Raw genomic sequence first — 25629 nt, 5'->3', positions numbered from 1 at the left:
TATAATTTGTTGCAGTCCTGCTCAGTATTGACCACCCCACCCTCACCTCACCATAATGCCATCCATAAATTTAGAAATTGTTTGATTCCAAAATCTAAATTACGATGAATTGTGAGCAAGTGATCCTAGCACTGATCCTTATGGGTCCCCAGTTTCTACCTTCTTCCACTCCGAATATCTACACTTACCCCTACTTTCTGTCTTGCAGCCAGCTAGTTATCCATTTCAGTTACCTTTTTTGGGATTTGGGCGTATTCTACCCTTGAACAAAATAAACTGCCTGGTCTGTGCCAACAATATCTTGGTACTACAAGTGCCAAATAACTCTTGAAATTTTTGTGCATAAAAATGCCCTTGTCACTTAGGCTGGCTGGTCTGTGTCCTCTGACGCCAGTGAGTCCCTACTGTCAGTTAAAGCTACAGATTCCTTGAAAACCATTCCAGGACCCTGAAGCATGACTGGATTTCTTAGTCTTAAACTACTCATCTATTGTACTTTGAATAATGCAAGAAACATGGTGCAACTGTTCCTTAAGGGCATGTGTCATGAACGCAAGGCAAATTTGGTACACTGCATCGTATTTAAGCATCAAGTATTTTATGGAATGATTGTCAGCATCAACAAATGGAGTACAGTGGAACCCTGTTGTACAGATCATTGTCTATATAAAAACAATCTGTTTGCAAGGACAAGGGATCTCAGTTTGTTACTGCAATTAATATATAGTTATACGTTCTGCACATAACCCATTGTTCATTAGTACTCTCATTTGTTTTGAGATATTTTGCAATATAGCCATTTGGGGAACACTGGATTGGTTGCTAGTCATACAATCCAAAGAGCATAGCTGTTCTTTAATTTTTACGCTTCTGAAATGACGGTCTAGTCTATTTACTAGCAGCTCATCACCAAATGTCATAAAACATAGGCTCCAGAGGAAAAAAAACACAAGTCTGTCCAAACTAACTTACTCCTGAAGAGAAGCCAGTGACTTTGCCCTGAACTTTTAATGAGATATCCAACATGGGAAGTAAAGAATTTTTAGTTGGGGAAAAATGAATGAGTACAATGGTATAGGTCTTGGGGCTTTATGGAACATGTGTAGAACTAGCGCACTACTGCCTACTTGCACGGTCACATTTTCACATATACACCAGACATGTAGGGGGGAATTTTAACAGGCAAGAATGGGTAGGGTGGGATCAGGTGTGTACTTAAAGTTGGAGAAACATGAAGCACGACGGCAGCCCCATTTCAACGTGCTGACTGAGATGTGTTTGGATGTGGATGAGAAACTTACTCACCAAAGATATTGCAGGCAGGTGGGTAATTGGTGCAACTGACATCCTTAGGAGACGTTAATAAGATTTTTGGAAATGGATTTAAACCACTTAACTTTAACCTATGCAGCATGGTTTCCGAGGTTTGGGAAACTGACAAGGAAAACAGAGGCAAGTTTGAGGATGGAGTTCAGGTGAGTATTTAAAACTGATCATTGCCCTATTTGAATAAAAGTTCACTTATTGATGCCAAACATGTGACTGAGCATTCATGTGTATATAGTTCTTTTCCCCCAACCTTGGAGGCTTTCAAACGGATAGCAGAACGGGAGATGGGTTGGATGTATCTGAAAGCATATTAAGAGAAAGACAATCACCATTCGTGGTGCCACGATGAGCTGTGGTGGGCTCAACACATACACAGGAGGGGCTGCAGGAGGCACTACCCACACACGTTTTACTAACAGAAGTTCAGTTTCCTTAATCTCTCAAAAATCACTTCCACAGACTGAAATTGCCACATCAGGTGGTGACAATTATCTTCAGCCTTCTGGAGGAAGACCTGCTCCCTGATGGAGCTGGGAGCCACACCCTACCTGTGGCTATGGAAGTGACCACTGCCCTCAACTTTTTATGCCTCTGGATCCTTCCAGGACACTACCGTGAATCATATCCAGATCTCCCAGTTGGTTGTACTTAAATGCACAAGGTCGATCACCGATGGATTGTATACCAGGGCCGGCAATTAAAAAACTCCCCCACCCCACCATGACGATAACCAGAATGAGTGGGCGTTCAGATTCACCCCTCTGGTTGGATTCCCACAGATACAGGTTGCCATTAACTGCACATGTGGTAATCAAAGTGGCATCACAGCAACCAGGAGTTTATAATAAACCACAAGGGACATTTGTCTATCAATGCACAACTGGTATGCAACGACAAGAGGTTCATGCAAGTCTGTGCCAGATTCCCTGGTAGCCATCATGATGCATTTAAACTGTAGCAAATCAACATTCCTATACTTTCATTCCAGGAAGCAGTTTATTTTTATTCGTTCATGGGATGTGAGTGTTGCTGACAAGGCCAGCATTTATTGCCCATCCCTAATTGCCCTTGAGGAGGTGGTAAGCTGCCTTTTTGAATCACTGCTGCCCGTGTGGTGTAGGTACACCCACAGTGCTGTTAGGGAGGAAGTCCCAGAATTTTAACCCAGCAACTCAAGGGCCACCCCTTCTAACTTGCCTCATGTTACCTGTGAGGCACAGGTACACTGCAAAAGCCACATGACCATCTGGCAGAGCAAACCACTGGAATGCTGAAGATGTGCTTCACATGCCTGGATATGTCTGGAGGTGCCCTTCAGTATTCGCCAGCAAGGGTCTCCATAAAAATAATGCTGTGTTGTATCCTGTGCATCAGAGGACTGCAGGTACAGAAGGATGAAAGGGCTCATCACTCATTTCTGGATGAGGAGAACATGGAAGAGGAAGGAGAAGGATGTGGATGAAAATGGGGCACCCAGTGCCAGACCAGCCACTTGCACATTGCTGTTTGAGATGCCAGGGATGCTCTAATATTATAAAGTTCACCGAGTGTAAAATTTAAGAAATGAGATTCTGCAGTCTTCTCCTACCACCAGGTCCACGCTCACCCATCCTTCTGCACTAAAACAGTCCTTCAACCACTCATCCACCCGTTGCATATCCACCGAGTGGGTCCCATTATATATTTACATTCAGCATGAAACAAGGGAAAAGACAATAATGGGAAGATATGGAAGTGATGCTGATCAATAAAATATTAAAAAAGGAAAAAGTTTTGTCGAATACCCATGAGCATACCTTTGGTGAATTACAATTTCTTGAGCTTATGCTTTCTACCACTTCTATGTTGTGCATCCTGTGTGACTTCAACAGAGGTAGAGGCAGGCTGCTCGGATCTCTGCCTGCTGAGATGCTTTTGAGCCATGCCCTCTGGATTTTGAAGTCTAAGAGCCCCACCAAAGACAGCTCCACCTGCAATCGCACAGGGCAGACATGGCCATCAGATGAGGCAGCATGCCATATACTGGATTGGAGATGGTGGGGAAAGAGTACAGGTGCTTTGAATGGAGTTCCCTTCTGCCATCATCCCTCACTGAACCAGCCCCAACTCACTTCTACCACTATGTTGTAGACCAGCCTAATGGAAACTAGTGACGTGTCATAAAGCCAGAGACAGTATGTCATCCTGTTTAAGGCTGCAGAGAAGCTGGCATCAAAAATTTGTACGGCCACAGTCACGTGGACTCATTTCAGAGCCATGTCTGAAGCTCCATGGAGGCTGTTACTTTTGTCTTGGCAGACACAATTGCATGTGCCACTGATCCACCAGCCTTTGAGTTAGGTTTCACCACGCTCTCCTCGTCTGTCGAGTGTGCGCATGGCACATCTGAGAGTAGCTGGTTGAGTTGCTGATGCACATCTAGCATTCTCCTTCCCAACAGCAGCCCCTCAGGGGTTCAGCATCAGTGTACAGCTGGGCACAGCTTGGAGAGGATTGTGTTCCTCGACATAATTCTCCGCAGCTGTTCATGCCACCAGTGTCTGCTCATGCTCATTTGTGAGGTGTGAATCACCAGGTGAAAAGACAACTGACTGGCTAAGTGGAACCACTAAAGAAAGAGTATTTGCACTGGTGCATGGTTGTATGTCCTGGTAACAGTGCACACTAAGAAGGAATGAGGTCCTCTGAGGAGTTGGCCTCATGCATGTCCAAGAACATTTGTCGTGTATGTAAAAGCTCTGAAAAGATATTATTTGATTGTCAAAATTGTGGATTTTTCAGCAAGCTCCCTGTCTCTCCATCTCCAACTGAGGGGGGCACATTTATCTCAAGGACCCCTCTTCTGCATCCATTAGCTGGACTATTTGTGGCGGCCCACTTCCAGCCCTCTCCCTCGCTTTTTGTGCTCTCTAAAAGAGGCGTGAAACAGATCTGTGAATAAGTGAAGGTTAGGCATTCAACTGTTTGGATGCAATGCATTCAGTGAGGGTGACCATAAGACAGTTGCATCAAATTGTCTAAGAACTGGGATAAGGTGATGAACTGCATAGAAAGTGAAGCTGGGAACTGCTGAAAGTTGAGCGAGTGTGAAGAGTGATGTGATGCAGAATGCTTAGCAAGACAGAGTGAAAGGGGGTGGGTGCTTAAACCATAGGATATAGTTTGACTCAGCTAATGTACTCACTTTTCCTGACCTTGTTAGGTCAGTAAACTGCTTCCTAAATTGCATCCAAGACCTAGGCACAATGCTGCTGCTGCTCACCTCCTCAGCCTCCTCCGAGACCTTCTTGAGAGCCACAGAATTCTTCCTTCCTCTACTGGGGTAAAGTATGTCCCTCCTCCTGTTCCTGACTGCACCCAGCAGTAATTCCAAGGATGCATCATTAAATCTGGGTGTTACTGTTGCTTTATTGCAAATCATTCATCCTGAACACCTCCAATTTCCATTTGTACACTGCTGTTTTAAATACAGAGTCATGACGTTGTAAATCACTTTGGCTGCACAGCTTGGAGATGCAAAACCCAGAAGTCAAAATTAATTGGTTGAATAAAGCTGAGATTGCAGATTCTGACCAAATGAGTTGACGGCCTGGTTTCTCCCATGCAATTCCACCTCCCTGCCTGGAAACCGCCTTCATATTAATATCAGGGCTGTAGTTTCCCCAAAACCTATCAAGTTCGGCTATAAACCTGTGGCAGGGAAAATGCAAAAGAATTATTCTCACATTGATAAATACTATACTAACCTTTTCATGCCACTGTAGTAGAATTGCACTGCTATTTTCTGTTGGTTTTTCAAAACCTTTGTAGATGTACTTCATCAGGAGGTCAATGCTATTCTTGTCAAGGGATTGAACAGCCTTTTCAATATCATTACTTTTAAATGAAGTCAAAACTTTAACAACAGTACTTTCTGCCCGATCCTGTTTAAAAAAAAAAGCAGCTTTGTCAGTGGCAATTATATTAAATTTGAATTTTTATCAACTGAATTTAAATGTTTATTTTGTTTTTTTTTTACTTTAGACATGAACTGGGCAGAGGCGCTAACTACTGAACTACCACTGTATCAAATAGCTTGTACTGACTGGCAAATTGAAAGTGAGGTCCCTATGTTTAGCAAAGACAAGTGAATTTGTGGAGCAGAAGGTTATTTGGAATACTTTCAATAAGGCAACTCACAAAAACCTTTCCCTTGCACTACCCTCCCCCACAACTCATTTATGTCCATGCATCCGATTGTGCAGACAGAACATGCACTTCAACTGTAGAAGTAGGAAGAGGGGATGCTATGAGACACTATTCATTGACTTGTGTGGTTGAGATTGTGGTAGCACATGCCCAAATTGATTCTAGTGCAAACCAATCCCAAGGTGGGTCATATTGTAAGCAGATAAGAATTTGAGCAAGAGACACTAGTTTTGAAGTAGTAGTGTTTTTTTCTGATGGCAAGTTTGATTAGGCCTCAATTTAAACAGAATTGCCAAATGTAACAAATTGACATTGAATCAATCCTACTCGGTCCATTACTCTAAATTCCACATGAGGTTTAACCCAATTTCAATTCAAACTGAAATTAAGTTCCTGAAGTTGACAAACATTTAAGTACCTTTACAAGCAAACAAAATCTTTGCATCAAAATTTGTCACTTTTGGAGTTTGCACGTAAATCTTCAGGCCATCTCATGTATTGGGGCAAATCCCAAGGAACAGACAGGAGCAAAATTACCTCAGATTCTTCCAAGTTTCAAAATGCTGAGAGGGCTAGCCATTTAATCCTTCAACCTTACCTTAACAGCTTGGTTCTTTGTATTAATTGGGGGATTTTTCAGTGCTGCCTGGAGAGCTGCATTCAGATTTCCTGTTCATAGACATTAAGGAATACCACAGAATTCATAATTTGCCTATAAGAATGCAGAACACAAAGGATAACCCCCCTTTTCTTCGAAATAGTGCCATGAGATCTTTCACGCCTGCCTGATGGGGCAGCCTCGGTCTAATGTCTCAGCTGAAAGACGGCAACTCTGACAGTACAGCGAAACTCCCTCAGTACTGCGAAACTCCCTCAGTACTGCACTGGAGTATCAGACTTGTGCTCAAGTCCTGGAGCGGAACTTGAACCCACAATCTTCTGATTCAGAGGTGAGATGCTACCAATTGAGCCACAGATGACACAACTAGGCCAAGATGACACATACATATAGTACAAAAAAGAGACAGGCTGATCTTATTGTCCTGCTGTCTGCAGATACTAATACACCACATCACCAATAGATCCTCAATCAAGCTCTGCTGGCTATTCAGGTTGAAGGTATCTTTCAACCAACCAACCTTCAGTATTTGTGACAAAAACAAGAAATGCTGGATTCACTCAGCAGGTCTGGCAGCATCTGTGGAAAGAGAAGCAGAGTTAACGTTTCGGGTCAGTGACCCTTCTTCGGTTCCGAAGAAGGGTCACTGACCCGAAACGTTAACTCTGCTTCTCTTTCCACAGATGCTGCCAGACCTGCTGAGTGAATCCAGCATTTCTTGTTTTTGTTTCAGATTTCCAGCATCCGCAGTATTTTGCTTTTATTTCAGTATTTGTGAGCTATACTGACATTTTGTAGCAAATGAAACTGCTAAGCAAAGTGAACAGGAAAGGGAGAAAAGATACTACAAATTTGTGAAAATATTGTTTTACATATATTTTATAATGAATTATTTGGTAATTGTAAAGCTTAATTTTTAAAAAATTAAACAATGGGCCATAATTTGCTGTGGTAGGACATCTAATAGCATTTGTCATTAGTTAGACTTGTCCATGCACATTTAGGTTTTTACATTTTTTTCATGGCAAGTTGTTGAAAGTGAGAAAGAGGAAACTGGAGAACTGAGTGAACAGGGCAAGCAACTGTGTACCACTTTAACCAATCAGACTGAAGGATTGTGAAATTAACAGCAAAACGACTGAGAAGGAAGTAAAAATTTGAGTGGGTAAATTCAATGTCAAATCAGGTACAGGAAGAGAAAGAGAAGGAAAGAAAGGATGGATTGAGAGAGAAAGGAGACAAAGGACAAGCAGAAAAGATTAAATTTAAAATTTAACATTTTTAAAATAACAATTAAAACTTGAAACAATGAGACTCCATGCTTCCAATTATTAATTTTCAGTGCTAGATTGTTTTGCCATAATTAAAACTCATCACATTAAGAAGGTATTTAAGACTTGAAATGACTTAACTTTCTGTGGTGTGTATAAAAAGACATGCATATAGTAAGAGTTTCTATGGATATTTAAGAAGTGTTAACAGTGAGCGTTGGTTCTATAGAACGTGAGTCTGGGGAATTAATAATGGAAAAAATAAGGAGATGGCAGATGAATTAAACAGATATTTTGCATCGGTCTTCACTATACAGGATACATGTAACATCCCAGAAATAGCTGTAAATCAGGAAATGGAAGGGAGGGAGGAAGGAAATCAAGAAAATTACAATCACCAAGGAAGTGGTACTGAGCAGATTGTTGGAACTGCGGGGCTGACGAGCCCCCAGGTCCTGATGGACTTCATCCTAGGGTGTTAAAACAAGTGGCTAGTGAGATAGTTGATGCGTTGGTTTTAATTTTCCAAAATTCCCTAGATTTTGGGAAGGTTCCATTAGACTGGAAAATAGCAAATGTAACTCCTTTATTCAAAAAGGGAGACAGAAAGCAGGCAACGACAGGCCAATTAGAAAAATTCAAGGTAATCAGGCAGAGTCAACATGGTTTTGTAAGAGGGAAATCATGTTTAAGCAATTTATTGGAGTTCTTTGAAGTAGTAACAAGTGCTGTGAATAAAGGGGACCCAGGGGATGTACTATACTTAAATTTCCAGATGGCATTTGATAAGGTGCCACATCAAAGCTCATTGCGGAAAATAAAAGCTCATGGTATGGGGGTAACATATTGACATGAATAGAAGATTGGTTAGCTAACAGGAAACAGAGAGTAGGCATAAATGGGTAATTTTCTGGTTGGCAAGATGTAATGAGCGGTGTGCCGCATGGATCAGTGCTGGGGCCTCAACTTTTTACAACTTATATAAATTACTTGGATGAAGGGACTGAAGGTAGGTTGCTAAATTTGATGATGATACAAAGATAGGGAGGAAAGTAAGTTGTGAAGAGGATATTGGGAGGCTTCAAAGGGATATAGATAGGTTAAATGAGTGGGCAAGATCTGGCAAATGGAGCATAATGTGAGATTGTCCATTTTGTCAAGAAGAATGAAAAAGCACATTATCTAAATGGCAAGAGATTGCAGAGCTCGGAGATGCAGAGGGATCTGGGTGGCCTAGTGCATGAATCGCAAAAATGTTAGTATGCAGGTACAGCAAGTAATTAGAAAAGCTAATAGAATGTTATTGTTTATTGCGAGGAGAATTGAATACAAAAGTAGGAAGGCTATGCTTCAGTTATACAGGGCATTGGTGAGACCACATCTGGAGTACTGTGTACAGTACTGGTCTCCTTATTTAAGGAAGGATGTAAATTCATTGGAAGCAGTTCAGAGAAGGTTTACTAGACTAATAACTGGAATGGGCAGGTTGTCTTATGAGGAAAGGTTGGACAGGCCAGGCTTGTATCTGTTGGAGTTTAGAAGAGTAAGAGGCGACTTGATTGAAACATATAAGATCCTGAGGGGTCTTGACAAGGTAAACGTGGAAAGGATGTTTCCCCTTGTGGGAGAATTTAGAACTAGGGGTTATTATTTAAAAATAGGGGGTCACCCATTTAAGACAGCTGAAAATTTTTTTCTCTCATCGCAAGTCTTTGGAACTCACTTTCTCAAAAGGCAGTGGAAGCAGAGTCTTTAAATATTTTTAAGGCAGAGGTAGATAGATTCTTGATAAGCAAGGGCATGAAAGGTTATCAGGGGTAGGCAAGAATGTGGAGTCAAAGTTACAATTAGATTAGCCATGATGTTGTTGAATGACAGGGCAGGCTCAAGGGGCCGAGTGGCCCTAATTCGTATGTTCATATGTTCCTATGTAAAATCTGGCACATTAATATTTACATGTTTCTAAATCACATTTAATCTCTAACCTGACTAAAAAGTAATTTGAGAAGCTGTCCAAAATGGATGATTATAACAGCCCAAATCAACATGATTAAAAAGCAATACAAGCAGAAAAGCTCATTTAGGGGAGGCAGATTTGTATTCAAGATTGCAAGCTAAGGAAGATGAAAGATCACAATGAATAGTATTACTCAGAGACTACTGTAACACTTCTACTTTGTGAGAATATTACATATTAATCAGTTATTTTGATGTTTATCCAAACATTTTAATTGGCAACTTTCAGTCACTTGAGTTCCCAAATATTCAACTCCCAACTATTCCAGAGCAGTTCAGATAATCAAAATGCTCAAGTGAACGGGCAAGTTGTAATGTCTGACCAAAGTTACATGACTTAGCCCCACATCTTTAATAACCGTGAGATTTTTTAACACATTTATTTGGAGATTTAATATCTGACCTCCCTTCCAGTTCTCAAAAATTACATTTCTACCAGATGTTAAAATCACTAGTCTAAAAACTAATACAGCCATTTTGTGACACTCACAATCTAAAACATTACACTGATCAAGATTCCTTGAGTGTAATAGTGAAGATCATTTTTAAATTGCTCCTTTAAATCCCAGCAGTAATTTATCCTTAAAAAGATAAGCAAATGCTATTCTGGTATGTATGGATACAAACAGAGGGACCCAGTCTGGCTAACTCAGACAGGAACTGACTAGCCTGTCAAAGCCACTCAAAGTTGATGCATGAGAAAACAAATCACATGTCCCTATCAAAGCACAACAGCTCCAGAGCAAATCAACCTCGACTTCAACACTGCACACCACAAGTTGAGGCCGTAATGTCCGGTGTAGCTGGGGGCAGACAGCTACAAGTTCACCCCTTACCATCTATATCAACTTTACAAATATCCCCAAGAAGTCTACCACTTTGCAATCTGTAAGTCATGAGCTGACCTGGAACAATTCATTCCTAAACAATATACAAAGGAATTCATGTGTCCCATGCAACTCCCCTTATGTCCCGTGACACATTAACCCAGTACAAATTGCACATTAGCAAAGCAATTGATCTGCAATATGTAAAACATACGTACACACCGAATTGGATAGCTATAATTTAAAATAAGTCTCCATTAGCTGAATTACATAGTGTGCATACTTTCCCAACAATCTTCAATCCAAACTTCAGTTCCTTTCCTTTACTAAACTCAAAAGTGATGTCAATTTCCTACATAATTTATTCAAATCGCCTCAGGTGAAACTGGCCAATTACCACTATATTACTTTTCGAAGTTATTCGTTGTACGTGAGGAACTGAGATGTTAGAGACGACCGATAAGGCATTTTATCAATGCACATTTCTCTTTCTAGTTTTTACATCACATCTCTCTACTCACTAGTGGATTCCCAGTAATCTTTCCACTCTTAGTTTTGAGGCTGGCACTTAGATTGTATCTGCTACAACATGCAGCTACCTCATTTGTGTTAACTTGAAAAAAATCAACTTAGAAAAGCTTTTATTTTAAGCAGACAGGAGAGAAATTTGAGTTGTGCTGGTTCTTTCCTTAATTTTGGGCTTGTGCAGGCTTGAGTGACAAGCTAGGACTGAATAACATGTTTCAAAATTTATATTTAATGGATTGGGGCTGTGGGCTTCCTGGAGGGAGCAAAACCAAAGTTTATAAATTAGTGCTATGAAGTGTTAACAAAACTTCAGCTTTTGAATTAAGTGTTCTTTTATAGTCAGAATGAGGAGCACAGGAGGTCACTCACGCCTGTCTCAGCTCTTTGGTAGAGCTCTCCAACAAGTCCCACTCCCACGCTCCTTCCACACAGCACAGCAAATGTTCTTCTTTCAAATATTTATCCAATTCCCTTTTAAAAGTTTTGTTTCATCTGCTTCCATCACCCTTTAAGGCTGTGCATTCCAAATCATACATAACTCACTGCATTTAAAATAAAAGTTTCACATTGCCTCTGGTGCTTTTGCCAACCACTTAAAATCCTCTGGTAACTGACCCTTCGGCCACTGAAAACAATTCCTCCTTATTTACTCTATCAAAACTATATGATTTTGAACACATCTATCAAATCTTCCTCTTAACCCTCTCTGCTTAAAAGGAGAGCAAGCCCAGCTTCTCCACTACATAACTGAAGTCCCTCATCCCCTGTACCATTCTAGTAAATTTCTCTAAAGCCTTTATATCCTTCCTGTGGTGCCCAGAATTAAACACAATAGTTGAAACCTAACCATACTTTTGTAATCTGCCTCCATTAATAAACTACATACTTCAACTGCCTTCTCACCTTGTCCTGCCACCTACAAAGTTGCATGTACATGCAGCCCCAGGACTCTACTCCTGCACCCCCTTTAAAATTGTATAATTTGGTTTTTATATTGCCTCTCATTCTTCCTTCTAAAATTAATCACTTCATCACTCAGAGAACATGTTTCAAAATGCTCATTTTAACCCATTGTTCTTAATTTATTCTAGATACAGCCTCACAAACACTACATTAATGATAAAGTCAGGAAAAATGCTGGTTACAGTTAAAAATAATGAACTTGAAAGCAAGCAGAAAGTTTTCAAATGAGCTCAGAGTCAGAAGCAGAACCTGTAAAAGGGAAGTCATGAGTGGGGGACAGAGAATAAGGTAACGAGCAACATTACCAGGAATAAGAGCATTCATGTGTGAAGGCCATGGTCACCAGCAGTGTTTATGTCTGCACATCACAGCACTCAAGTCCTCATTCGGCACCCATTGACATCACTTTAGTTGGGGTGGCAATTCCTCTGACTCCATACATGCATCTACAACTAAGTGTATAATTCCCTTTCAAAGCAAGGAAGTGGGTCATTTTAAATCAGGGTTCACTCCACTCTCATCTCACAAGTCTCAAACTTCAGGTGACTATAAGCCCATGTGCACAGACCCTCAAGACTTTCTACATAATGAGCATTAACTCACTGCAGCCATTACTGTGACACATCAATAATTGTTCCCACTGCTAGTATAGCAGTAATGGGAGCCAACCAATATGGAATCTAGACTGTTGCTTTTTTTTTTTTGGAAACAATGGGAGTCAGGTGTACAATGGCTCTCTCCCCCACCCTCCATACTAAAAACACCAGTCTCAGGATGTGAATCCATACAGCTTGCACCCAAAAGGTCAAGCAGTTAGCTCAGAATTACCTGTCTTCAGAAGTGACTTTTCATTCAGAGCATCAGAATATTGACAGATCTCACTGCAAAAACTGTATTCAGTTTCTTCATGGATTTTAAGTATAATAAATCAATTTGGCCCAAGGCAGTTCAGAGGTGTAATCAAAAAAAGGGAGGTAGAATCACAGATGAAAATGAGGAATGAGCAAAAGTTTGGTCGAAAAGGTTGGTTTTTTTTGAAGGATCAAAAGGAAAAGAAGGGTGGATAAACTACGTTTACATCGCTTGCAGGTTTGGGGGCTAGCCATTGAGCACTGGAATAGCTGAGTCTTAGAGGTGAAAATGCATGGATGAGAGTTTCGGCACAAAATGAGCGAAGGCCGAGGCGTGAGAAGTGATGTTCCCTTTAAGCAATTCAGAAGTTACCCTTCAGGCTGTGCACAAGTTGGCCCCTTTAAAAGAGCACACACCGCAGCCATGAAAAAATCGTAAAGGCACTGTGCACTTAAGTGAATAGGCTGCACACAACGAAGAAAAATTAGAGAGGACTTTGGTGGACAGGTAAGGTTATAGAGGTGGAAGTAGGCCATCTGTGTGATAGAGAGAATACGGAGTCGAAAGCTCTAATTGGGGTTGAAAAGTATGCGTATATTGGGAAGAGACTGTCTCAGCCTGAGATTATGGTCAAGGAGGGAGATGTAATCAACAGCAAGATAATGTACACAGTTTGTAGTGGGGTCCAAAGACAATAGGTTTGGTCTTCCCAAAGCTTAACCGGGGGAAACTTTTTTAAAATTCATTCATGGGATGTGGGCGTTGCTGGCCAGGCCAGCATTTATTGCCCATCCCTAATTGCCCTTGAGAAGGTGGTGGTGAGCTGCCTTCTTGAACCGCTGCAGTCCATGTGGGGTAGGTACACCCATAGTGCTGGAAGGAAGGGAGTTCCAGGATTTTGACCCAGCGACAGTGAAGGAACAGCGATATAGTTCCAAGTCAGGGTGGTGTGTGACTTGGAGGGGAACTTGCAGGTGGTGGTGTTCCCATGTATTTGCTGCCCTTGTCCTTTGAGTTGGTAGAGGTCGCGGGTTTGGAAGGTGCTGTCGAAGGAGCCTTGGTGCTTTGCTGCAGTGCATCTTGTAGATGGTACACACTGCTGCCACTGTGCGTCAGTGGTGGAGGGAGTGAATGTTTGTAGATGGGGTGCCAATCAAGCGGGCCGCTTTGTCCTGGATGGTGTCGAGCTTCTTGAGTGTTGTTGGAGCTGCACCCATCCAGGCAAGTGGAGAGTATTCCATCACACTCCTGACTTGTGCCTTGTAGATTGTGGACAGGCTTTGGGGAGTGAGGAGGTGGGTTACTCGCCTCAGGATTCCTAGCCTCTGACCTGCTCTTGTAGCCACGGTATTTATATGGCTACTCCAGTTCAGTTTTCGGTCAATGGTAGCCTCTAGGATGTTGATAGTGGGGGATTCAGCGATGGTAATGCCGTTGAATGTCAAGGGGAGATGGTTAGATTCTTTCTTGTTGGAGATGGTCATTGCCTGGCACTTGTGTAGCGCGAATGTTACTTGCCACTTTTCAGCCCAAGCCTGGATATTGTCCAGGTCTTGCTGCATTTCTACACAGACTGCTTCAGTACCTGAGGAGTTGCGAATGGTGCTGAACATTGTGCAATCATCAGCGAACATCCCCACTTCTGACCTTATGATTGAAGGAAGGTCATTGATGAAGCAGCTGAAGATGGTTGGGCCTAGGACACTACCCTGAGGTACTCCTGCAGTGATGTCATGGAGCTCAGATGATTGACCAACAACCATCTTCCTTTGCGCTAGGTATGACTCCAGCCAGCAGAGGGTTTTCCCCCTGATTTCCATTGACTTCAGTTTTGCTAGGGCTCCTTGATGCCATACTCGGTCAAATGCTGCCTTGATGTCAAGGGCAGTCACTCTCACCTCACCTCTTGAGTTCAGCTCTTTTGTCCATGTTTGAACCAAGGCTGTAATGAGGTCAGGAGCTGAGTGGCCCTGGCGGAACCCAAACTGAGCGTCACTGAACAGGTTGTTGCTAAGCAAGTGCCGCTTGATGGCACTGTTGATGACACCTTCCATCACTTTACTGATGATTGAGAGTAGGCAAATGGGGCGGTAGCTGGCCGGGTTGGATTTGTCCTGCTTTTTGTGTACAGGACATACCTGGGCAATTTTCCACATTGCAGGGTAGATGCCAGTGTTGTAGCTGTACTGGAACAGCTTAGCTAGGGGCGCAGCAAGTTCTGGAGCACAGGTCTTCAGTACTATTGCCGGAATATTGTCAGGGCCCATAGCTTTTGCAGTATCCAGTGCCTTCAGTCGTTTCTTGATATCATGTGGAGTGAATCGAATTGGCTGAAGTTTGGTATCTGTGATGCTGGGGACTTCAGGAGGAGGCTGAGATGGATCATCAACTCGGCACTTCTGGCTGAAGATTGTTGCAAATGCTTCCGCCTTATCTTTCGCACTGATGTGCTGGGCTCCCCCATCATTGAGGATGGGGATATTTATGGAGCCACCTCCTCCAGTTAGTTGTTTAATTGTCCACCACCATTCACGGCTGGATGTGGCAGGACTGCAGAGCTTAGATCTGATCCATTGGTTATGGGATCGCTTAGCTCTGTCTACTGCATGCTGCTTACGCAGTTTGGCACGCAAGTAGTCCTGGGTTGTAGCTTCACAAGGTTGACACCTCATTTTGAGGTATGCCTGGTGCTGCTCCTGGCATGCCCTCCTGCACACTTCATTGAACCAGGGTTGGTCTCCTGGCTTGATGGTAATGGTAGAGTGGGGGGATATGCTGGGCCATGAGGTTACACATTGTGGTTGAGTACAATTCTGCTGCTGCTGATGGCCCACAGCGCCTCATGGATGCCCAGTTTTGCATTGCTAGATCTGTTCGAAATCTATCCCATTCAGCACGGTGATAGTGCCACACAACACGATGGACGGTATCCTTAATGTGAAGGTGGGACTTCGTCTCCACAAGGACTGTGCGGTGGTCACTCCTACCAATACTGTCATGGACAGATGCATCCGCGGCAGGCAGATTGGTGAGGACGAAGTCGAGTATGTTCTTCCCTCGTGTTGGTTCCCCCACCACCTGCCGCAGACCCAGTCTAGCAGCCATGTCCTTTAGGACTCGGTCAGTAGTGGTGCTACCAAGCCACTCATGGTGATGGACATTGAAGTCCACCACCCAGAGTACATTTTGTGCCCTTGCCACCCTCAGTGCTTCCTCCAAGTGGTGTTCAACATGGAGGAGTACTGAGTCATCAGCTGAGGGAGGGCAGTAGGTGGTAATCAGTAGGAGGTTACCTTGCCCATATTTAACCTGATGCCATGAGACTTCATGAGGTCCGGAGTCGATGTTGAGGACTCCCAGGGCAACTCCCTCCCTACTGTATACCACTGTGCCACCACCTCTGGTGGGTCTGTCCTGCCGGTGGGACAGGACGTACCCGGGGATGGTGATGGCAGTGTCTGGGACATTGTCTGTTAGGTATGATTCCATGAGTATGACTATGTCAGGCTGTTGCTTGACTAGTCTGCGTGACAGCTCTCCCAACTTTGGCACAAGCCCCCAGATGTTAGTAAGGAGGACTTTGCAGCGTCGACAGGGCTGGGTTTGCCATTGTCGTTTCCGGTGCCTAGGTCGATGCCGGGTGGTCCGTCCGGTTTCATTCCTTTTTATAGACTTCGTAGCGGTTAGGTACAACTGAGTGGCTTGCTAGGCCATTTCAGAGGGCATGTAAGAGTTAACCACATTGCTGTGGGTCTGGAGTCACATGTAGGCCAGACCAGGTAAGGACAGCAGATTTCTTTCCCTAAAGGACATTAGTGAACCAGATGGGTTTTTACAACAATCAACAATGGTTTCATGGCCATCATTAGACTAGTTTTTAATTCCAGATTTTTATTAAATTCAAATTCCACCTTCTGCTGTGGTGGGATTCGAACCCATGTTCCCAGAGGAATACCCTGGGTCTCTGGGTTACTAGTCCAGTGATAATACCACTACGCCACCGCCTACCCCTGAAGCACAAGGTGGTAGGATGTAGATCTGGGTGTTAACATGTATGTGGAAGCTGACCCAAAGTCTTTAGATGATATGTATGAACACACGAATCAGGAGCAGGATTAGGCCACTCAGCCCTTCGAGCCTGCTCTGTCATTCAATAAGTTCACGCCTGAATACTCCACATTTCCACCTACCCCCGATAACCTTCCACCCCCTTGCTGATCATGAATCTATCTACCTCTGCCTTAAAAATATTCAAAGACTCTGCTTCCACCACCTTTTGAGGAAGAGTATTCCAAAGACTCTCAACCCTCAGAGAAAAAAATTCTCATCTCGGTCTTCAATGGGTGACCCCTTATTTTTAAACAATGATCCTTTGTCCTAGATTCTCCCACAAGGGAAAATATCCTTCCACATCCACCTTGTCAAAACCCCTCAGGAGCTTACATGTTTCAATCAAGTCGCCTCTTACTCTTCTAAATTCCAGCGGATACAAGCCTAGCCTGTCCAATCATTTCTCGTAAGACAGCTCGCCCATTCCAGGTATTAGTCTAGTAAACCTTCTCTGTACTGCCTCCAACGCATTTACATCTTTCCTGAAAGGAAAACAGTACTGTACAAAGTACTCCAGATGTGGTCTCACCAATGCCCTGTATAGCTGAAGCATAACCTCCCTACTTTTGCATTCAATTCCCCTCGCGATAAATTATATTCGATTAGCTTTCCTAATTACGTGCTGCACCTGCATACTAATCTTTTGCAATTCATACGCTAGGACACCCAGATCCCTCTGCATCTCAGAACTCTGCAACCTCTCATCGTTTAGATAATATGCTTTTTTTTATTCTTCTTGCCCAAGTGGACAATTTCCCACATTATACTTCATTTGCCAGGATTTTGCCTACTCACTTAACCTATCTATATCCCTTTCTAGCCCCCTAATGTCCTCTTCACAAGTTACTTTCCTATCTATCTTTGTGTCATCATCAAATTTAGCAACCATACCTTCGGTCCCTTCATCCAAGTCATTTATATAAATTGTATAAATTTGAGGCCCCAACACTGATCCCTGTGGCACATCACTCGTTGCTTCTTGCCAACCAGGAAATGACCCATTTATGCCTACTCTGTTTCCTGTTGGCTAGCCAATCGTCTATCCATGCCAACATGTTACCCCCTACACCATGAGCTTTTATTTTCTGCAATCACCTTTGATGTGGCACCCTATCAAATGTCTTCTGGAAATTTAAGTACAATACATCCATCGGTTCTCCCCTTTATCCACAGCACATGCAACTCCCTCAAAAAACTCCAATAAATTGGTTAATCATGATTGCCCTTTCACAAAATCATGTTGATTCTACCTGCTTACCTTGAATTTTTCTAAATGCCCTACTAAAAAGTCTTTAATAGCTTCTAATTGGCCTGTAGTTTCCTGCTTCTGTCTCCCTCCCTTTTTGAATAAAGGAGTTACATTCGCTACTTTCCAATCTAATGGAACCTTACCCCAAATCTAGGAAATTTTGGAAAATTAAAACTAATGCATCAACTATCTCACTAGCCACTTCTTTTAACACCCTAGGATGAAGTCCATCAGGACTTGGGGACTTGTTAGCCCACAGCTCCAACAATTTGTTCAATACCACTTCCCTGGTGATTGTAATTTTCTTGAGTTCCTTCCTCCCTCCCTTCCATTTCCTGACTTACAGCTAATACAGTGATGTGTCTAGTCTCAATAGTGAAGACCGATGCAAAATGTGTTCAATTCATCTGCCATCTCCTTATTATCCATTATGAATTCCCCAGACTCACTTTCTATAGGACCAACGCTCACTTTAACACTTTTCTTTTTAAAATAGCTATGGAAACTCTTACTATCTGTCTTTATATTTCTAGCTAGCTTTCTCTTGTACTCTAATTTTTCCGTCCTTGTTAATCTTTTAGTCATTATTTGCTGTTTTTTATATTTTGTCCAATCTTCTGACCTGCCTCTTTGTGCAATTATAGGCTTTTTCTTTAAGTTTGATACTACCTTTAACTGTTTTAGTTAACCACGGATGGTGGATCCCACCCTTGGAAATATGATATCGCCAAGGGGCAGGACGTAGATGAGAAAGAGGGGTCAAGGACAGATTCTTGGGAGATTCCAGAAATAACAGTGCAGGGTGGGAAGAGCAGCTATTGTTAGGGATGCTCTGGCTATGACTGAATATGTAAAATTGGAACCAAGTGGGGGCAGTCCCAATGAGCAAGACAATAGAGGGGGTTGGTGCAGTCAAAGGCTGCAGCAAGGTTGAGGAGAAAGAGTAGGGAAAATGCACCATGGTCACAGTCACAGCAGATGGCACTTATGATTTTATTAGAATGGTTTCAGTGTTTTGGCTGCAGTGGAAATCAGATTGAAGAGATTCAGACATGAAGTTGCAGAGAACTTGCACATGAGCATTCTTTGTTCCAGTCCTACTCAGGCCCCCTCCCCCAACTCTTTTTCCGGTACATTGATGACTGTATCGGTGCTGTTTCCTGCTCCCGCCCCGAACTAGAAAACTTTATCAACTTTGCTTCCAATTTCCACCCTTCTCTCACCTTTACATGGTCCATCTCTGACACTTCCCTTCCCTTCCTCGACTTCTCTGTCTCCATCTCTGGGGATAGGTTGTCTACCAATATCCATTATAAGCCCACTGACTCCCACAGCTACCTCGACTACACTTCTTCACACCCTACCTCCTGTAAGGACTCCATTCCATTCTCCCAGTTTCTCCGTCTCCGACGCATCTGCTCTGATGATGCTACCTTCCATGACGGTGCTTCTGATATGACCTCCTTTTTCCTCAACCGAGGATTTCCCCCCACTGTGGTTGACAGGGCCCTCAACCGTGTCCGACCCATTCCCCGCACCTCTACCCTCACCCCTTCCCCTCCCTCCCAGAACCGTGACAGGGTTCCCCTTGTCCTCACTTTTCATCCCACCAGCCTCCATATCCAAAGGATCATCCTCCGCCATTTTCGCCACCTCCAGCGTGATGCCACTACCAGTCGCATATTCCCCTCCCTTCCCCTGTCAGCATTCCGAAGGGATCGTTCCCTCTGCGACACCCTGGTCCACTCCTCCATTACCCCCACCACCTCGTCCCCGTCCCAGGGCACCTTCCCTTGCAATCGCAGGAGGTGTAATACCTGCCCATTTACCTCCTCTCTCCTCACTATCCCAGGCCCCAAACACTCCTTTCAGGTGAAGCAGCGATTTACTTGTACTTCTTTCAATGTAGTATACTGTATACGCTGCTCACAGTGTGGTCTCCTCTACATTGGGGAGACCAAGCGCAGACTGGGTGACCGCTTTGCGGAACATCTCCGCTCAGTCCGCAAGCAGGACCCTGAGCTTCCGGTTGCTTGCCATTTCAACACTCCCCCCTGCTCTCATGCTCACATCTCTGTCCTGGGATTGCTGCAGTGTTCCAGTGAACATCAACGCAAGCTCGAGGAACAGCATCTCATCTACCGATTAGGCACACTACAGCCTGCCGGACTGAACATTGAGTTCAATAATTTCAGAGCATGACAGCCCCCCACTTTACTTTCATTTTTAGTCATTTTTTCTTCCTTTTTTTTGCATTCCTTTTTACATTTTTTACAATCTTTTTTTGCATTTATTTCATTCCATCTTAGTTTGTTCAGTTTGCTTACCCACTGTTTTTTTCAGGTTGTTTTTCTTCAGGTTTGCACTTGCTGATGTTCAATATTCAGTATATTCACACCTAATCTGTACTAATGCTTTGTCTTTCAACACACCATTAACATATTGTTTGCCTTTGCTCCGTGACCTTTTGGTCAGCTATGTGGCCTGGCCCAATCTGCACCTTCTCCTTTGTTATCTCTTGCCCAACCCCCACCTCACTTGTTTATAATCTGTGACTTTTCTAATATTTGTCAGTTCCGAAGAAGGGTCACTGACCCGAAACGTTAACTCTGCTTCTCTTTCCACAGATGCTGCCAGACCTGCTGAGTGAATCCAGCATTTCTTGTTTTTGTTGCACATGAGCATGCTGTTGCATCCCAAATTCAAGAACTGCAGACAGGCAAGGACACATGGAGTTGGGTGGTAGTTTACAAGGACAGAGGGGTTAAAAGTGCTTTTTTTTGAGGAAGTGAGCAATGATGGGAGTTTTTTTTTAAAAGGAAGCAATACCAGAGGAGCGGGAACCATTTACAATGTCAACTGGCTGGGGACAGTGGGGGTTTGAGCCAGGAAGGCAAGTTGGGGGGTGGGTGAGGGGTTCAGTAAGTCGCTGTCAAGAGTTTCACAGAAAAGATGAACCCAGAGAGGGCATGAAGGGAAGAAAGGAGAGAAACCAGTGAAGGAGACAGGATAAGAGCTGGGGTAGGGGAATGTTTGGCTTGGAGGACAAGGAGAAGGGAAGCAGCAAAGACAACTGAATGAATGGTCTCATTCTTAGTGACAAAAGAATTCCACAAGCTCAGCACACTTGTTGCTGGATGCGGCAGGGGATTACGCAAATGGTTAGTAATTGAGAAAAGTCAGGGATTATCTTTAATATGGTTTTGGAGTAATGTGCTATTAAAATTGAAAAGCTAGCTAATTTTGCATTTGAAAAGCCAGCTCCAGCACAGATACAATGGGACTAATGGTCACCTCCTATGCTGAAATTTCTATAGTAAGATTCCTAGAGAAACACAATAGAACTGAGTACAAAAAAAGATTTACATGCAGGCAGTATGGAGGCAGCAAATGAAATTCCATTTGAAACACAGCAATGTGCAAGTGTGATACTTCTTCTATACAAGATTAGCTGGGGTCAAGGCTGAAGATAAAGTTAAGAATGTGAAAAGTAATCACAATAGTTATTGCACTAGACATCAGCAACCAAGAAACAAACAGTGGGGCTTCCATAAGAGAATTCCATCCTACTAACTTAAAAACACCTAGTCCTACTCAGTGGGTATAAAATTGTGCTATGTACCTCAGATTATATTCGATTTTCTCCAATAACTCACAAACTAGAAGTCCTATCTTTATGAAACTCAGTGAAAATATAGTATTCAACTCATCCATTTCCACAGATTTCACTAAAAGACATCAGCTGATGCATCATCGAACTGAAATATTAAAGTCTACCTTTCCCTCTCCACAGATGCTAAATATCTCTGGCATTTTCTGTTTTATTTCATATTTCCACCATCTACAATACTTTATTTTCATTTACCATAAATTCAAGTTTGGGGGAGGGGTCAAACATATCACAATACACAGTAAACAAAGTTCGCCTTTTGAAAACCTCAATGTCACACCTTTTGTACCCGTATGTCAAAGAAGAATTATGTTTAAAGATCTACTCATATAAAAGCTTAATCATTACTCAACTTGAGACCTTTTAAAAGTCATACATACAAATAGTTCAGTGTCTGTGGAAAGTAAAGGCAGGTATGAAAAGCAGCCATTTTAGGCAGTACTTAACTCAACGGTGACAATCTTTTGTGTTGAAAAGATGCACCGTTAACACAGGAAGTTTCTGACTCTATCTAACTTGCTGTATGGCGTACAGATTGGGATCTGTTCAACACATTTCCAAGCTGCTGGTCCATCCCCACTAGACACCTTTCCCCATGCCATCAACATGAACAAAGCCACAACACAGGTGACCATTGCACTAACAGTTGCCACAACCAATAACTAAAATTCCTACATCTCACCCTATGATCTTAGCCTGAACAATTTGGCTATGCCGTCAGGGAATTAACTTTTAAATCCTCCAATGATGAGCATATCCTGAATTCCTATTCCAAAGCTACTGCAATCTGAACCAATTATTTGCAGGTTAAGATCATGTGACTAGGATGCAGTTGTGCAGGGACCCCCCACCAACCCTATAAAGCCATCATTCTTCATGAGAACAGAGGTTATTAAGCTATTTGACCATGGAAGGTATAAGAAATTGATCTGGTACTCACTGGGATGTTCAGATACATGTACTTTTCAGGGAGATCAAGAACAGTAGTGATAACCCAGGCTGATCTTTTCCCCCTTCCCAGTCTAAAACCAAATTATAGTGCCATTATTTCCCTGCCCAAGATAAGTGAACTCAGTACAAATGGAGACCTTGGATCTTCCTGGTTTATGTGGCTCAGCACCACAGCAAAAGGGAAGTTTATAAAACCAAGCAAGTATAGTAAATGTGATACAAATTTGGAAACCCTAGTGAGAATATCTCATAAAATTCACCCATGACTTCATCACTAAGGAAATGGTCTATACTGGTGATGCATTCAAAGTTCGCATAATTTTACCAAAATGGCATAATGCAATTTTTAATAGAAGTGTAAGCAGTGGGAGAGGCGCAGATCCATGTTTTGTCCTTTTATAATTCTTAAATAAGACCCCAGTCTTCTTGGGTTGTCAGTGAAACTGGATTTTTAAAAAAATCTTGAACCCCGAATGGTACTGGTTGTTTTATCTAATAGCTTTACACTGTTTTCCATATAAGTAGTGCACAAAAAGACATCTTCCTCCTTCTGCATGAGGAAATGACTAAAATGATTCAAATATGAGATTACTTTCTCCATCTTGAGAAAAGCAACACTGCAGCCACCTGTCCTATACCCTAATTCCAATTCCAGCCTGCTCCCTGACAACTGGGCCCAATGGTGTGCAATCCTAATGTCCTGCTTGACAAAACTCACATCTTATCTATCACCAAGACTGCCTATTTCCAGCTCCACATCACCATCCTCCAACCACCACCCCACAAACTCTGGGCCTACCATTACGGTAGGTTTATGTCTTCATGCTCCTGTGGCAACCTCCATCAATCCATCCTTGGCTCCGTTCTATTGCTTATCTGTTCCTCTGTGACATAATCCAAAAACAGTTCAGGTTCTACATGTATGCTGACGATACCCAGTTCTACTTCACCATAACCTCTCCACTGTCTGTCCGACTTACAGTACCAGTTGAGCAAGTATTTTCTCCAAATATTAGGAAGTCCAAAGCCATTGTCTTCGGTCCCCGCCACAAACTCCATCCTCTAGCCACCGACTCCATCTCCCTCCCAGTCACCGTTTAAGGCTGAACTAGACAGTTTGCAACCTTAGCACCCTATTTGACTCTGAACTGAGCTTTCAACCCCAAATACGCTCTATCAAGGCTCTCACTTACAACTCTATAATCACCCATCACCAGCCCTGCATCAGCTCATCTGCTGCTGAAACCCTTATCCATGTCTTTGTTGGCTGTAGATTTGATTATTCCAATTCTGTCCTGGCCAGCTTCCCACCTCACATCCTCCACAAACATGAGCTCATCCAAAACTGCCCATTCCCGAACTTGCACCAAGTCTCATTCACCCATCACCCCTGTCCCCTTTGCTCACTGACCTACATTGGCTCCCATTCTGGCAACACCAAAACTTCAAAATTCTCATCCTTGTTTTCAAATCCTTTTGTGACCTAGTCCCTCACCATATCTGAAACCTCTTTCAGCTCTACAATTCTACATGATCTCTGGGCTCCTCCAAATCTGGTCTCTTGTACATCCTCGATTTTCACAGCTTCTGCATCGGCAGCCATGCCTTCAGGCTCCAAGATCTGGAATATCCTCCCTGAACTTCTCTGCCTCTTCCTTTAAGACACTCCTTGAAGTCTACATCTGAACAAGCTTTTCATCACTTTTCCTAACATCTCTTTATGTGGTTTGGTATCCTGTAAAGCACTTTGAGACATTTTGCAACATTAAAAAGGCACTATATAAATGCAAGTTATTGTTGAACAACTCTAAGCTTGATTTATCCAATGTCATCGTCAGCTATCTCATGAAGCCGTCCTACAAAAATTCCAACCTGTCCAAAAGTCTACTACCCAAATCCCATACCTCCATCACCCCTACCCCCACCAATCTCTACTGAATGTACCCAAATGAACCAAAGTAAAATAAAATCTTCATCTTCAAATCTCTCCTCACCCCTCTTTGCTTTATGAGGCAGAACTACAGCTGTCTTAACCCTATACTCTTTGGCAAGTTATTCCGCCCCCCCCCAAAAACTAAATCTTCAGCCACGTCCTTCAGTAAGTAGCTGTCTCGCTAACCACTGCTTATCACTTCTGTTTGACCCCAGAATGCAATAATTGACTGTGTAAACACAGGGTGTCCTTGCACTAAATCTCTCAAAAATATGTTTTAATTTTTAAAAAACTAACATTGCATTAAATGCAGAAGCATAAAATAGATCCTTGATGTTAAATCTGAAACCACTACACTGGAAGCAAAAACCACGCCCAGACGACAGGAAAATGCAATGAATACAGCCGTCAGAGAGCGACGTCCGACTCACTGAATGAACGGCTCAGTCTCCGGCAGGAACCGGGCCGCCCCACCGCTGCCAACCACCACCCCCTCCCACTGGGCCCACGTGAGCCGCTACTCCCCTCCCTCCCCTCCCCTCGGGCCCAGGTGCGGCCGTTGCACCCACCCCCACCCCAGCTCAGGAAGGATATTGCCTAATGGAAGCGTCCACCTCGGCTTCGTCAGGTCCCAGCTGGTTGTCGCCGCCTTCCTCCTCGTCCACATAGTTGTTCTCGTCGTAGTCATCGACATTAACCCGGCGGAACTTGTCGGCGCTGGTATTCTTGGACATGTCGCAGACCCGGACGGTTCTTGTATTTCAGTTAAGGAGAGGGAGCCGCTTGTTCACTGTCACTCGCTCCGGAGCCGCCAAAGTAAACTGCGGCCGACACTTCCGCAGTGACAGCGCCGGGGAGGGGCCGGGCACGCGGAGCGCATCCCCGCCCGCGCGCGCCCACAGCACGCGGAGCGCATCCCCGCCCGCGCGCGCCCACAGCACGCGGAGCGCATCCCCACGCGCGCGCGCAGTGAGGGGTGTTCATATTGATCAAGGAATGCTGGAGAAAGAGGATGTGCAACAGGGGTCAGGGACTGAGTTTAGAAAGAATAAAAGTTATTAAGACACTACTGAGTGTATTCTATAGGCCAGCAACAAGTGGAAAAGATAATGAGGAACAAATT

General features: G+C 43.3%; 1 protein-coding gene across 1 annotated transcript in view; it reads right to left on the bottom strand.

The window, feature by feature from the left end:
• Positions 1-25382, bottom strand: part of LOC137372920 (actin-related protein 2/3 complex subunit 5-like) — a 28202-nt gene extending 2820 nt beyond the window's left edge. The window contains exons 1-3 of the mRNA XM_068037391.1: positions 25101-25382; positions 6116-6188; positions 5076-5252 (exon numbers count right to left, since the gene is read on the bottom strand). Of these exons, the coding sequence (XP_067893492.1) occupies positions 5076-5252; positions 6116-6188; positions 25101-25240 (390 nt within the window). The 5' untranslated portion in view covers positions 25241-25382. The remainder of the gene's footprint in view (positions 1-5075; positions 5253-6115; positions 6189-25100) is intronic.
• Between the last annotated feature and the right edge of the window lie 247 nt (positions 25383-25629).

The sequence above is a fragment of the Heterodontus francisci genome, chromosome 8 (assembly GCF_036365525.1).
Source record: "Heterodontus francisci isolate sHetFra1 chromosome 8, sHetFra1.hap1, whole genome shotgun sequence".
Taxonomy (NCBI): domain Eukaryota; kingdom Metazoa; phylum Chordata; class Chondrichthyes; order Heterodontiformes; family Heterodontidae; genus Heterodontus; species Heterodontus francisci.
The sequence above is the reverse complement of the archived record's forward strand: the minus strand, read 5'-3'. Positions and strand labels throughout refer to the sequence as shown.